This window comes from Pipra filicauda, unplaced genomic scaffold, assembly GCF_003945595.2.
Source record: "Pipra filicauda isolate LSUMZ 115617 unplaced genomic scaffold, ASM394559v2 scaffold534_size341627_pilon, whole genome shotgun sequence".
Lineage (NCBI taxonomy): Eukaryota > Metazoa > Chordata > Aves > Passeriformes > Pipridae > Pipra > Pipra filicauda.
The window spans coordinates 277,265-291,700 of record NW_024104681.1 but is presented as its reverse complement, the minus strand read 5'-3'; the positions used below and the strand labels follow the sequence as shown (position 1 = coordinate 291,700).

Here is a 14,436-nt window from a genome sequence, read left to right as displayed (position 1 = left end):
GCCCCAGAAAGCAGAGCCCTCAGCCAACCAAATAGAAGTTTTTTGAGAAGTTTTTGTCCTTTCTGCTCTGTTTGTCATCACTGAAAGGGGGAGAATATGAAAAGCCAGCTCTACTTAAAGAATGAGCATTGTTTTATACTGCTACAAAGACAGCTTTATTAAACTGTGTGTGTGCTGGGGAATGTTCATACAGTCAAGTGATATCCTGGTATATCCTCCATAAGATGGAAGTGTTACCCACAGGGGCATTAGTTTAAAAAATGGTACTCACATCAACATGCAAAACATACTGGCTTGAAACACAGTAGATAAGCAGCACATAGTGCCTGACCTCCACACTGGAAAGAAGTGTGAGCATTAAAGGTGCTGCTTTCCTTGGAAATCATTCCCAGTGTTGCTTATACTTCTGTTGTCTTTCTCTTCCCGGTATTTAAGGTCCTACACAGAGTGAAAGCTCCAGAGTAAGGACTGATACACGGTAAGACTTTATTCCTCTTTTTCTTTCTCTATTCAGCCTTTTAGTGTTCACAGTTTTGAAAGAGGAACTGTATGTTTTATAAAGGAGACAGTGAAAAATTTCTGAATATGTCCTGCAGCAGCATCTGCTAAGATCTGAGCATGTCCTAAACAAAAATACTATATGGTTGTATATTCACATATATTGAAGTGTTTGCCATGTGAACCCCATCATCTGGCCTCAGTTTGCCTTCATACATGACTGATTTTTGGTTTTTTCCCTTCATGTTCATCTTTCTCTCAAAAAAGATAAAAAGTAAAATATATATATATATATATAAATAAAGCCAAAACCAAACAAATAAAACCCACTGGTAAGTTGGTGGCACTGGTTATTTTTACACAGGTTTGCTTTATAGCATGGAGGTATCAGAATTATATTTAGCTTTGTTAAGAAGATCCCAAAAGCTGTCTGGCACTTACAGTGTTTTAAGGTCGATACCAGATTATGAGCCCTGCTGCTTGGTAGGATAAGTGTGTGACCAGCACCATGTTACTTGAATTAGTTCCCAATACTACAAGTATTTTAAGGATCTGTACAGGACACACATCATTACTGGATGACACCTGGAGTAGCCAAGTTACATTTCAGTGTTTTTTTTAATAGACTGTACCCTTGGCTATGTTGTCTGAAGTCTTCCCATGAAAGTTTATTTTTGTTCTGTTTGTTTTTCGTGCTCCAAAGAATGTTTCTGTGCTTGGGTTTTCAGAATACCTGAGTGTGTAATAGGATAATAATAATAATAGTGATTTGGTCTTAATACCAACTGGGGGGTTGGTCATTAAAGGTCCCTTGTGAGGATCATGTAAATGATCGGGAGAGGGACTTTCTACAAGGGAATATAGTGAAAGAAAAGGGTGAATGGCTGAAACCTGGTGAAAACCTGGGCTAAAGCCCTTACAGACTGGAGACCACTTTCATAGTCATTTACTTGGGGGCTGGTGTGGTAGGAATTACGTGCACCACAGCTGGTATAGAGCAAAAGTATGTTTGGCAATGATCCTGAGATCAAATGTACATGGTTCTACTTGGTCCTGTTTGACTTGTAATTACTTAGTCTTACCTGCTGGTTTTTATTTTGTGTACATTTAAAGGCATGTCATTTTAGAGGTACTGGGCTGAAACTGTAACCTCTGGTTTTATTACTGATGGCCTATGTGCTTGACCTGTAAATCCAGTACAATTTTAGTTGATTTTGCTCAGCATATTCTGAAAAGAAAATTCTTTAGAATAAGTATGTAGGTACCTGTAACTCTGCTTAAAGAGCTACAAATATATCAGAATAATACTCTGCTAGGCATAACTGAACAGCACAGAATGGTCAGTATTGCTGTGTAGTTTCTTAATTCCTGTAAAGTTGATCAGCTTATATTTGTAGCTGTTGATCAAAACTTTACTGCTTAGTCCTAAATTCTCCAGCCTGTTCAAGAATCGAGTTTAGGGGTAAATTTGGTATATGTGTAAGTAAGTGTTCTAAAAATTTGAAACACTCTCTGTGTTCTGAGTGCCTGCCAGCCCTATGGAGTGCAGGCACACAGGCTGTTCTCAGGTCTGAGCCAGCCTCTCATCTCATTAGAGGCAAGTGGAACTTATGGGCAGAAATAGCTGAGCAGCAAAAGCCAAAGCCTGGACCCAAAGGCAGGTGTATTGAGATTTTGGTGACAGATGTTATATATATCTCTGTTTTACAACCTTTCCGTTAGTTGAGGTTTCATGTGCCTCAGGAGATCAGATGTTTTTACAGATGCAGAGGTCTTCAAAATTATTGTGGATGTAAGAACCTCCCTTAGTTGTGATTGTTGTGTTCTAGTGTCTTGCACATATCTTTCCAACCCCCCTGGAAGTGTCCAAGGCCAGGTTGGACGGGGCTTGGAAGCAACCTGGTCAAGTGGAAGGTGTCCCTGCCCATGGCAGGGTGTTGGAATGAGATGGGCTTTAAGGTCCTTCCCACCCCAAACCAGTCTGTGATTTATAAAGTTTGTTGTCATCTGTGCACTGTTAGGACACTTCTTTGTGTCTTTTCTTGCAAAAGGACTAACTCAAATGGCCTTGAAAGCTCTGAAGAAGCTGCTTCCAGTGAAAACAAGACTGTTAACGGCAGTGACTCTCCGTTACTCACAAATGGAAGCTGCAAACCTGCCAGACCTCCCAGGCCTGCCAGACCCCCGCCCCCCACTCCCCGCAGACCCCCGTCGGTGGCCGGTACGTACCCGGGGCTGCACCCCTGGGGTGAGCACAGCTCCTTGTGCTCCTCGTGTTCAACTGCATTTTGATGGGAAATTCTTTGGCAGGTAACTTCCGAAGGAGTATTTTTTAGCTTGCATATATGGTACGTGTTTAATTGTTGTTACCAATACTAAAAATTTCTTGCTTCCGCATCTGCTCCGTGGTGGTTGCAGTGATCTCCACACAGAGTGGAGCTGGGGCCAGGAGAACACAGGGGAATTCTACTACTGCACTAAAGCACCCACTGAGGCTGAGAGGGAATGTACTGCAGGACTCACAGAACTGTCTCAAGTTGTTAATATTGTGTTTTGAAATACTAGTTATTTGTTTCTACGATTCTAGTTAAATTCTGTTAATTAGCAGCACTTAAAACATTCATTCCTCTTCCATGCTGATTTTTTTTTAAACTGTTTATTTAAAAACTACAAAACTGGAAGATCAGTAGTTCTGAAAAGTTAGTTGTTGTTTTTGGGGTAACTCCTTTACCCCCATACACTGCAATCTGTTTCAGTAGTCAAATTATTACATTTGATATATGCTGGGTGTGGATAGGATCTGCAATACAGTAAATACCTTTTAAAGATTATCCAGTGCATTTAGTTAATAAGGCCTGACTTGTATTAAACTTCTAACCTCACCCACCAAATGGCATACAGATAAAACTGAAAACATTTAAAGAATGTATGTGTTCTCCTCCCATTGCAATAGTTTCTTTTGTGCAGTATGAAATCTCTTCCTGAAAATTTTATGCTTATCATCCCTTAAATTACTATTCCAAATAATAAGTGGAAAATAATTAACTCATCGATGCAAGGAAGTACGTTTTTGTTTATCATCATTTAATGTCTACAGAATGCAAACAACAAGGTAAATATGATTTATTCTACCAGAAATATGAAAATTGTGCCATTCGTGGCAGTTCTTGGCATTTTTACAGTGAGACAGAACTGCTCTTTAGATTTTGTGTGAGCTGCAAGCAGTGGCTTTGTGTGCACTTTGAAACAGCAGTTCTTGCAGCTGTGCTTTTGTGATGTAAAGTTCTGCAATGGATTGGTGATAAATGTCAGTCAGAAGGTTTTTCCTTTCTTTCTCTGGTGTCTCTGACATCCCAGCGAGTGCAAATGGCCCTTCATCCACATCCACGGAGAGTGACGGGGCCAGTGCAGGATCAGTGGCAGGAACAGCCTCCAACACTCCTTCAGAGCAGAGCCCTGAGGGGGCAACAGCTGCGAGCACAGCTCCTGCCACTCCTGCCCTCACCACTCCTCCGGTGTCCAGACAAGTCCAGCCAGTAAATCCTCCACCTCAGGCACTTTCCACAGTCAGCCAAGGTCCTCTTCCACCTGGGTATGGCTTTAATGACTTTTTTCTCTCTCTGTGTGTGTGAGTGCTGACATTTCTGGTTTTGCTATATGTTACTTACAGTAGGTGTAACAAAACATTGATAACATCTGCCTTTTACTGCATGACAAAATCTCCCCTGAAAATCATTTGGTGGTTTTCATAACTGTTTTGTCTGGTTGGTCTTCAAGCATTCAAGAAAAGAATTACTCTGTCAGATATTTTTGATACTTATCATATGTTCCCATGTCAGTGAAACACAGGTTTTAAATGGTGTGGTACCTTGTGGTCTTCAAATTAGAATGAGATCAGGCAGGAAAATATTGGTACAGATAAGCAGAAGAAAAGCTGCTGTTCCAGTACTACTCTGTGATGTCTCCTGAAGATTTGGATTTCATACTGCAGCTCCTCATGGTTATGTTTCAGGCACATGGGGAATTGGCCAGATGGTTGGTTTGTTACCTCAAATCTCTCATTTAGATTCTAAACTTAAAAAAAAGAAAAATAAGTAAAAGTTTCTGGAGTCTGAGTGATGGAAAGCAAAAGCTTCCTGATGTGAGTTGGTGAAATACCTGCCTTAATTTGCAGACAGTTGAACCAAAAGGTAGGAGAGGTCTAAATAACCTCACAGAATAACTGAAATATAAAAGCAGTCTTGAAAACGTCAGTTGTTGCTTTATCATTTTGATTTCAACAGAAATGGCAAATTATCATGTTCTTTTTTTCCCTGTGATGTTACATGTGATGCAAATACAGGGGTAAGTCATTATCCCAAATGCTGCATAGACAGAAAATGTGAGCAGTGCCCTTATGGTGAACTCTGCATATATGTGATCACTGCAAAATGTGCATATTTTTTAGGATTTATTGAATTAATGCTACTCTAGAAGTGGATTATGATCTAGAAGTGGTTCTGTTCAACAGGTTATTAATACACTTGATACTGAATACAAAACTTTGCTAAAATTATGCACATAGACATAAATTTTAGTTTCAGTTTCCCAAAAAGTCATGTAGAATGTTTGGGGTTTTTTTTATTTTAGTTGCCACAGAATCACTGTTAATATGAACACTGTACCACTTCTGGTGCACCTCGTGAGCCAGGTGTTAGTTACAAGCATTTTATTTAGAGAGAAGCATTTTATGAAAACAGATGTTTCTCATCTCCGTGCTGTAGAGGAATGGTTGGAGTAGTTTGACCTGGAGGAATATTAAAATATTTGATCTGTTTTCAGTTGGGAGCAAAGAGTAGACCAGCACGGCCGAGTCTACTATGTAGATCATGTTGAAAAAAGAACAACGTGGGATCGACCAGAGCCTCTTCCTCCAAGGTGAGCCAGGATCAGCCATATGATCATCTGGAATATATCTGGGGTTTTCAGGAACAAATTGCCTGACAGTTTACTAAAGCTAGACAGCATGTTGGTAAGTAGAAATGTGAACCCAGTGCAAATGATGGCTCCAGGTTGTCTCTGAGGAGTACATGGTATGGAGGAGGGTTGAATGTCCGAATTCCCATCAAAGATTAAGCAAGTGCATCTTTACTGACTGAAAAGTGGATTTCAGTTAAAGACAGTAGGCACCCCCAAGTGTAAAAGAGAACCAAACCCACAGAAAAGTGTTTTGGGATTGAGGTAACTATCAGCTTGAGCAGGAATGCTCTTGGTTGCCTCTTATCCTGAGGTTACTGTTCACAGGCCTTTGATCTTGTCTCAGGGTTCCCAGCTGCTCATTTACTATGCACATAGAAACCAGCTTTGGTTATTAGGCCCTTCTAGTTCCTGGCAGCAGAACAGCCCACTGGCTGTTTTAGTTCACAGTTGTTCTATGTTTCTTAAAAAATATAAGAAAAACACAAGAGCTATTCTGTTGCACTTCATTCATCCTCAGGTGGTTCACACACTAGACAGACAGTATTACAAAGTAAAAATGTGGAATGGGAAAGAGCATGTTATTAAAGAACAAAAACTGGCAGACAGTCTCATAAAGGGAGCCCACTTGTCATATTTCAAAATATTTTGAACTCTTTGAGAGGATCAACTACTGTATTACTTAAACTTACTCAGAATGTTATGTTTTCTTTCAAGTTTTGTAAATAGTACCGATTTCACATGAACTGAAAATTAGAAAGAAACTCAACACAAAATCAAACCAATACACCAAACCCAATGCCAAAACCTTCCTTTTCTGCCAAATCAGAGTGTGAGGGAGTCTTGCATTGAACAGCCCAAACTGCCAGGGGTTTTGCTGTGTCTTTAGGAGAAACCATAGACTTGTGTTATGGGCTGCGTGGGATGACTGACTGCAGTGATACCAGCACAGTATGGCTGGGGTTTGGGCAGCTCTTAAAAGCTATTTACAGCAACCCTAAAAGTAGAGAAAACGGAATGAGTCTGACTTTTTATAGTATGCAACAAATAAAAGCGACTCTCCTAAAACAACTTCAGCTCTTACATCATTTTAGCGGAGGGTCCAAGGGGGAAAAGCTGCTGCTGCGCCCCTGCTTTTTATTCCCTCCCCACCCTGCCTGTTGCCCTCAGAGTGCCCCTGAGCCCTTAAACTGCTGCTATTCACAACCGTGGCTTGTGATTTTTTTTTTCCCAAGCTGGGAGCGCCGGGTTGACAACATGGGCAGGATTTATTACGTCGACCACTTCACCAGGACGACGACGTGGCAGCGGCCGACGCTGGAGTCCGTCCGCAACTACGAGCAGTGGCAGCTGCAGCGCAGCCAGCTCCAGGGGGCCATGCAGCAGTTCAACCAGAGGTTTATCTATGGGGTAAGGACTACAGGCACCACCAGCAAGGTTAGGGTGGTTTTGGGGTTTGGGCATGTTTGTGGGTGACCTTCCCCCACAAAGACACCAGACTTTGTTATGGTTTGTTCTTTATCCCAGTACAGTGTCTGTGTGTGTGCTGTGGCAGGGAGGGCTCACTGTAACCCTGGTTCATGTCCTTGTGGTGACATGAACTAAGTGACATTACACATGCAGTGGACTGGGGGTTTAGTTGTCAGCTGAATACAAGTGGTGTTCTGTGATAAAAATGTGTGTATGGTATCGATAAAGCCTTTGGTTCAAATCAAACTGCAGCTGAGTAGGAAGCTGGTTTATTTGTGTGGTATCTTGTATTGCCTTGGGCAAACACCTGGGAGGTAAACAAGCTCACAGACCATACATTTCTGCTCTGGGTAAAATGAGCCATGCACAGTGAATGTTGTTAGGAAAGCAGGGAAATTGAAAACAATCCTTCCAGAATTTCAAATCCATTGTTTGCCTCTGATGAATAGCAGGCATTAGATCAGTGCAACTCATGCTGCCCGTTTATCAGGAGTGGTGAAGGTTGTGAATTTGCTGTAAGTGTGAGAATAAAGTGGAGCCCCTAAATGGTGGTAGGGAGATCTGTACTGACTGCAGGAGTGAAGTGATTTGCTTTCTGATTGTTTTGGGTGCTACTGTACTAATTTCCTTCTGCGTAGGCAGGGCCACCAAACAAAGAATAATTATTTCTTGGCACTGTAGTTAATTAGGCATGCCAAGGGTCGGTAAAATAGATCTTCTCTGGGGAGAAAAAGAAATTATTGGCATCTTTGCTTATGTGTAATGTTAACAAAAATGCATTTAATTCAATAGTTCAGGATGGCTATGGCAGAACATCTGGAAAGCAAATGCCTAGTCATTAATGCCTCATTTGTTTGTGTGACTTGCAGAACCAGGACTTTTCATCCACACAGAACAAAGAGTTTGATCCTCTTGGCCCTCTGCCACATGGATGGGGTAAGGCTGACTTGAAAGTGGTTTGTAATGCAATGTAATTAAACATTAAAGCATACTTCTGCCAAATTATTTGTGAGCTGTTCTAGGCTAGTTTTAAAAATTAAAATCTGGATTAAAAATATTTTAAAATTAGATCTAGTCAAATGTGCTGTTAAAACAGAGTCCTGACAAGGATATGCCATTTCAAAGTAGATTAGAAACTATAAAGTATTTTGGTTTACTCCCTGTAATGAGCATAATAGTTTCTTTCACACTGTCATCCTTTTATGCCTTTTTTTGGGCAGGATCCCCCTCCACTATCCTGTTCCTGCTAAAAGAGGCTCCAAATCCTCTCTAAATCAAACTGCCAAATTCCCTCTCCAAGGCAATTCTTGGAGAGTTTTGTTGGTGTGAAAATGTTTTTTATAATGACAACTAACCACTTCTTGACTTGCCCCTCTCCCTGGAATGAATCTGTTCTTGTACTTTACAGGGTTGAGAATTTACAATTAATATAAATTTGGGTGAGGTGTAGTCCAAAAATGGAAATGTAAAACTAATTTCTGGCGTGACTGTCAAGTAGATATAAGAATTCAAGTTTTATGATACACAAGCAAAGCTCTCAATTGTGGAATTTTAAAGCAAGTAATTACTTGTCAGAGTTGGAGCTGGGTTTTTGGCTCATCTGCTTTTCAAACAGAACTATTTGGATTTTTAGTCCTGGTATTGATGCAATTTCATGCCATAAAACTGTTGTTCCCCACACTTATGCTGAGGTACATTACCAATATAGCGTTTCAAAGGAAGGTCTTTGGGCTGACATTGTCCAGGCAATGGCAAAACTGAGTTTCCACATCATGTGGAATTCTGTTATAGCACAATTCCATGGACAAGTATCTACTTCCAGACTTCTCTTGGAAACTGAAGCTTTTGACCTGTGGTAGTCAGACTTTTCTCATTTTTATAACTTGTTTCTCATGCAACACTAAATAAAAATGGCACGAACTGCAGAATGGTACAAAAGGGCAAGCTGGAGCATTCCTCCTAAGCTTTGTTGAACTGTGGGCATACTTTAATCTATATGAGAGAAAATATAAATGGGGTTTCTTGGAAACTACATTGACCATTTTTCATTCCCTGCTCTAATTTGGACACGAGGCCCTTGTACTGTCTCGATACTCGTGTCTACATCTGTTCCCTGTTCTGTTTGCTGTCTGTGTTGCTTGTCAGGAACATCACAATATTCAAAGCAGCTGGAATTTCCTGTGGACAAAACAGCTCACACTTGTCCTTTTTTCCAGTTAACTTTTCCTGCAACTGAAAAATACATAACACAATAAGGAATAAGGTCAATGACAGTGAAAAGATGTTGGATCAGAGGAGGTGCAGAGAAACCTATGGCAGGGCCTGGTGATATTATTTGTTTGATGTAGTCTCAGCAATATGTGAAGTGGTACTGACATTTTTTCCCCCTGCATCTTTTCAGAGAAGAGAACTGACAGCAATGGCCGAGTGTATTTTGTCAATCACAACACACGGATCACTCAGTGGGAAGATCCCAGGAGTCAGGGGTGAGAAATCAGTTGGATCTTCGTATAAGTCTGGAATGAAAATGTAGCAAAGTAGTGGGACTGGGAGGTGGGAAGTGCTGCCCACAGGTGAGGCATGGACTGTGCCACACAAATGTCAGACAGCTCATGAGAAAGGTAAAAGGTATTAACCAAAATGGAAACTGTCACAGTATTACTTAGTAATACTACAATTACCAAGGAAGTCTTTGTCAACAGCAATAAGCTCATTCCCCAGAAGGACCTTTTCCTCTTTCTATAAGTAATCCCATATGTCTCAGCATTTTTGTTGTTGGAGGAGGGAGAGATTTCTCTTGTATGGTGATGGGATAGTGCAGAGTCCTGAGTAAGACTTTGCTTGTTTCCTAGACAGTCACAGAATCATAGAACCAACTGGGGGTGGAAGGAACCTTAAAGCTCATCTCATTCCACCCCCTGCCACAGGTAGGGACACCTTCCCCTAGCCCAGGTTGCTCCAAGCCCCATCCAACCTGGATAAGAGACAGAATGAAGACAAACCTAAGAAACTGCAGCACCCCTTCTCACACCTTTTTAAAAAAGGAGGGGGAAAAAAAAGACACAGAGAAAAAGCACTGGAATTCTGTTTATTTTGGGCTCTGCCATTCAGAGTCTTTGAGGTAAGGAATGGAGGCAGGAAGCTGAGGGTGAACTGTTCAATCCTAACTCCTGTTTGAGCTGAAAAATTCCATTTGGTGAAGCAACTCCATCTGTCCTTGAAGGAGAAGAAGGGGAAGGGGAATAGCCTAGTATGTGTGAGGGATAATAGCTGTATCCAGGGATAACTTTTCCTTCCCAGTTACCTCTGCAGCAGCTGAGTCTGGAGAACACTGTTGCTCTTAAAGCAACCCAACAACCCAATGTTTAGGATGCACAGTCAGGACCATGGACCTACACGGTTCCCTGCTTGTGGAGGGAAGTCACTGTGGAGCACTTTGCAGGGACCCTACTCAGATCTTCCAAATATATTTTGTTTATACCAAAATTGAGTTGGAAGTTGTCAAAAAATTATGCACAATCGGTATTTACATTTTCTTTTAATTTTGTCATTCTGAAACACATTTTTGGCTGCTGTCATTATACACAAGATACCAAAAGCCACTTATTAAAACAGTGACACTTTTGGAGTAAAAATATAATAGTTAGAAGATAAAATTCTGTTGTTTGTGGAGGAAACAATGACACCTGGCTTACATTTTCCCCTTAAGTTTCTTTTTGCCTTTATTTCGTGTAGTGCAACCAAATGAGCTAATGTTTACTTCAGCAGTCACTTTGGTCTAATTGAGAGCTGACTGCAAATTGAAGAGGGTGAAAAAAGGCAGCATAAATCTTGAATGGGAAGTTTCTCAATCTGTAGGTTTTCTAGACCTGCCAGAATTTTTACTGTCTCAGGTATTGTTCAACTGACTTTAAGTTGATGTGTTACCATGTTTTTTCTTGTGTCCATAGTCAGTTAAATGAGAAACCCTTACCAGAGGGCTGGGAAATGCGATTTACTGTGGATGGAATTCCCTATTTTGTGGATCACAACCGCAGAACCACCACGTACATAGATCCCCGCACGGGCAAGTCTGCTCTGTAAGTGGGTTTAACTTCATACCAAGCTTTCAAAAGTGAAGTTTAGCACACATCATTTTTGAAAGGTTTATTTTTTTCCTCTTACTACATTTCTAGGCAGAAAGTTTTACATGTAGCAATGCTCCTTAATTATCTGGGCTTTTCCATGCACTGATGATAAGTCCCTGGAGAAGGCAGAGTTCTGAACGCTTAGAATCCTTCTTGACAAGTAGTGTGTGAGATTTGAGGGTAATGCAGGAGCTGCATCTGTCCTGTTGATGACCAAATCCTTTCCTTACACCTACTAGTCTTTCTCATTAAAAGTACACTCCACCCTTTCTTTCTTTGATTTTTTTTTTTTTTTAGGACTAAAGTTAAAGCCAATATTTAACTCCCAACTTAAATTAACTGAATGTCATCACATCCTTATTGTTATAGACTTTTTTACAGGTAAAATTTAGATATTGTTTAAAACATACAGTGTGTGCATTTCACAATTGACAAAGGAAGATTTATTTATTTTTTTTAATTTAAAACCAAGAAAATTACACCCCAAAATCAAAAATTGTGACTAAGAATGTCCCAACTAGATAGCCAACTGAGGCATACAGCTGTATAACTAATACATTTGCAGGCTTTTACTTTGCTTACAAAAACACTTGTGAAATGCATTCCCCCCCTCCTTTTGGTTCCAGAGACAACGGGCCCCAGATAGCCTATGTGCGTGACTTCAAGGCCAAGGTCCATTATTTCAGGTTCTGGTGTCAGGTATGGATCCATTTCTTGGGATTTCTTGCATTTTTGGGTTGTGCTTACATGCTTTAAATGCTTCAGTGCCTTGCAAATACACATAATCAAACTCCTTTAAGCTTAAGGATGAGTTAAATTAGGAGGGAGTAAATACAGGACTTGTGTAAACTCATGGAAGCTTTAAAGCGAGGTAAGCTATGGCTTTAAAATGTTTTAGAATAAAGGAAAAGCTCAATTTCACTACTGCTTTTGAAGTGGTGGGTTTCTGAATAGTGTTTTCTTTCTGTTGTTAATACAGGAATATATGGAGGCACAGTAATTTATGGTTAATACAAGATCTTCTTTCTGTAGAAATACTTCTGGTAGAAAATGCAGGGCATTTGACACACAACAGACACGTCTAAGCACTGAAGAATATACGGTGGGGCATGTTAGTGTGCTCCAACATAATTCCAAATTCCAGTGTGTCAGTCCTGGTTTAAATATTCCAGTCAGTTTAAATATTCCAGCTTTCAAGAGTCAGTGAATTATCCTTTGAAAATAGTGGAGAGACCAGCCTAATTTCTCACTTTGGATTCTGTGCACTATAACCTAAATTTTCTAATTTTGTGTTAATAAAATTCCAGAATGGTTTGGGCTGAAAGGGACCTTAAAACACACCTCACTGAACCCCCTGCCATGGGCAGGGACACCTTCCACCAGCCCAGGTTGCTCCAAGGCCCGTCCAACCTGGCCTTGGACACTTCCAGGGATGGGACACCACAGCTTCTCTGGGCAACCTGTGTGGTAGCAATTTGTTCTTGGAGTAAATTACAATTCAGATATCTTGATTACTGGGTTTATTTTATGTGGATTAATGAAATTCAACTGTGCCTTTTAATATATACTACAAATAACAGTCCAAACTCAGTATTGGAAACTTTAAGTGACTGTACACTTCACCTCTAAAAAATTTTCTTTCAGCAACTGGCAATGCCACAGCACATAAAGATCACAGTGAGCAGGAAAACATTATTTGAGGACTCCTTTCAGCAGGTATTGTGTTAAAACATGGTATAGTGGGCATGAAAAATGGAGTTATTTAAATTTGTCACATATTCTTGATCCTTTAATGTCTTGCTAACGTTATTTTAAATGAGACCGACTGAAAAATACTAACTTAATAGTTAGGCTGATATATTAAAAGATCATGCTAAATCATGAAGTTCTGGCACTAGACTGATTCATCTAACAGAGAAGGTGTTTTGTTTTTTTAAGTTTTTCTTCAGAATGCTTTCAAACATAGTTAATTTTGAAGGGAGCACTGGGGCAGAGCAGCTCCCCATTCTCAGGAAGGTTTCATGTTGTGCTTATGTTTGGCACACTTTTCCTCACAATATGTTACATTAGCATGGGCAATGTGCCAAAGTACATTAAGTGGATCTTAGTCTGGGTGTTATGGGTCTTGAAGTGAGTAATGAAATAGTTAAAGCAAAAATTGTTAATTCTATTTAGATTATTAGTTGCAAAATTCTTGTTAATGTCTAGACCTAAGGCCCAGTTAAAATTTTTCCAAATTAATAAATTGTTAGCCAATAGTAATAATTCTAGCCAGCGCTTGTAGTTGTTTTCTTAAAAAGAACTGATTGTTTTTCTTTTACTAAGATAATGAGCTTCAGCCCTCAGGATCTCCGGAGACGTTTGTGGGTTATTTTCCCTGGTGAAGAAGGTTTAGATTATGGAGGTGTTGCAAGGTAACTACACTGAAATGGCAAATAACAGCTTGTTCTGCAAGTGATGGTGTGAAGGCATCCCCAAAGGAGATATTCCAAACTGCAGTGCTTTCACAACAGTACTGAAGTTTATTCCTTATCTTTCCTCGGAACATCTGAGGAAGGCGGTTCTGGAAGATGTGTTTGCATGTCTGTATTAAATGATTTTCAGTTTGCATTAGGAATGACTTTAATCATCTCAGTGATTAAAGAGATGCAGTTCACTGAACTACAATGAACCTTTGGCATAACTGTTAATCTCAGAGTAGAGTTGACTGAAAAAGTGAACAGAAATCTACGTTTAAGTCCAAAGTCTTCAGTGGAATGGAACCGAGAAGTTCATATGTTAATGAGCATTTCCCAAAGCCTGAATGTTTAGATCAGAAATGTGCTCATTTAGACAAGGATGTGTTTTATCCAAACCACTGCCAGTTGTGTATCGTTGTAGCTTTGCATCTTAATTTGTAGTTTGCTGTAGTTTCCTTGGGTGTCAGTGGGCTGGCTGCTCTCTGGGGAAGGACTCTGCCAACAGGTCCTGAGTCAACACAAGTTACCTACAGTAATTTCTGCTGTGTCATTATGTTGAAATGTGTTTTTATTGTTTGTGTGATTTCAGGGAATGGTTCTTTCTATTGTCACACGAGGTTTTGAACCCCATGTATTGCCTGTTTGAATATGCAGGGAAGGATAATTACTGCTTACAGATAAACCCAGCCTCCTACATCAACCCAGACCACCTCAAGTACTTCCGATTCATCGGCAGGTTCATTGCCATGGTAGGTTCTGAAGCAGAAAGGGACTCTCTCCTGTAATGTTCCTATAAACAAATATTGTGCCATTATAAATGGACAATTAAACAGTTCATTTTTGAGCTGAAATTCTTATCAGGTGTTTGTATGTAACTAAGCTAATTCAGCATATTAGCAGTCACGATATCCATGTGGGTTTAATTC

General features: G+C 40.2%; 1 protein-coding gene across 4 annotated transcripts in view; it reads left to right on the top strand.

Moving 5' to 3' along the window:
- Nucleotides 1-14,436, top strand: part of ITCH (itchy E3 ubiquitin protein ligase) — a 54,810-nt gene that overhangs the window by 30,076 nt on the left and 10,298 nt on the right. For all 4 annotated transcript variants that reach the window (XM_027719116.2, XM_027719114.2, XM_039387150.1 and 1 more), the window contains exons 6-17: nt 436-478; nt 2,550-2,719; nt 3,856-4,090; nt 5,320-5,415; nt 6,690-6,864; nt 7,794-7,860; nt 9,326-9,410; nt 10,875-11,003; nt 11,678-11,750; nt 12,696-12,767; nt 13,377-13,465; nt 14,100-14,259. In XM_027719116.2, coding sequence (XP_027574917.1) covers nt 436-478; nt 2,550-2,719; nt 3,856-4,090; nt 5,320-5,415; nt 6,690-6,864; nt 7,794-7,860; nt 9,326-9,410; nt 10,875-11,003; nt 11,678-11,750; nt 12,696-12,767; nt 13,377-13,465; nt 14,100-14,259 — 1,394 coding nt within the window. The remainder of the gene's footprint in view (nt 1-435; nt 479-2,549; nt 2,720-3,855; nt 4,091-5,319; nt 5,416-6,689; nt 6,865-7,793; nt 7,861-9,325; nt 9,411-10,874; nt 11,004-11,677; nt 11,751-12,695; nt 12,768-13,376; nt 13,466-14,099; nt 14,260-14,436) is intronic.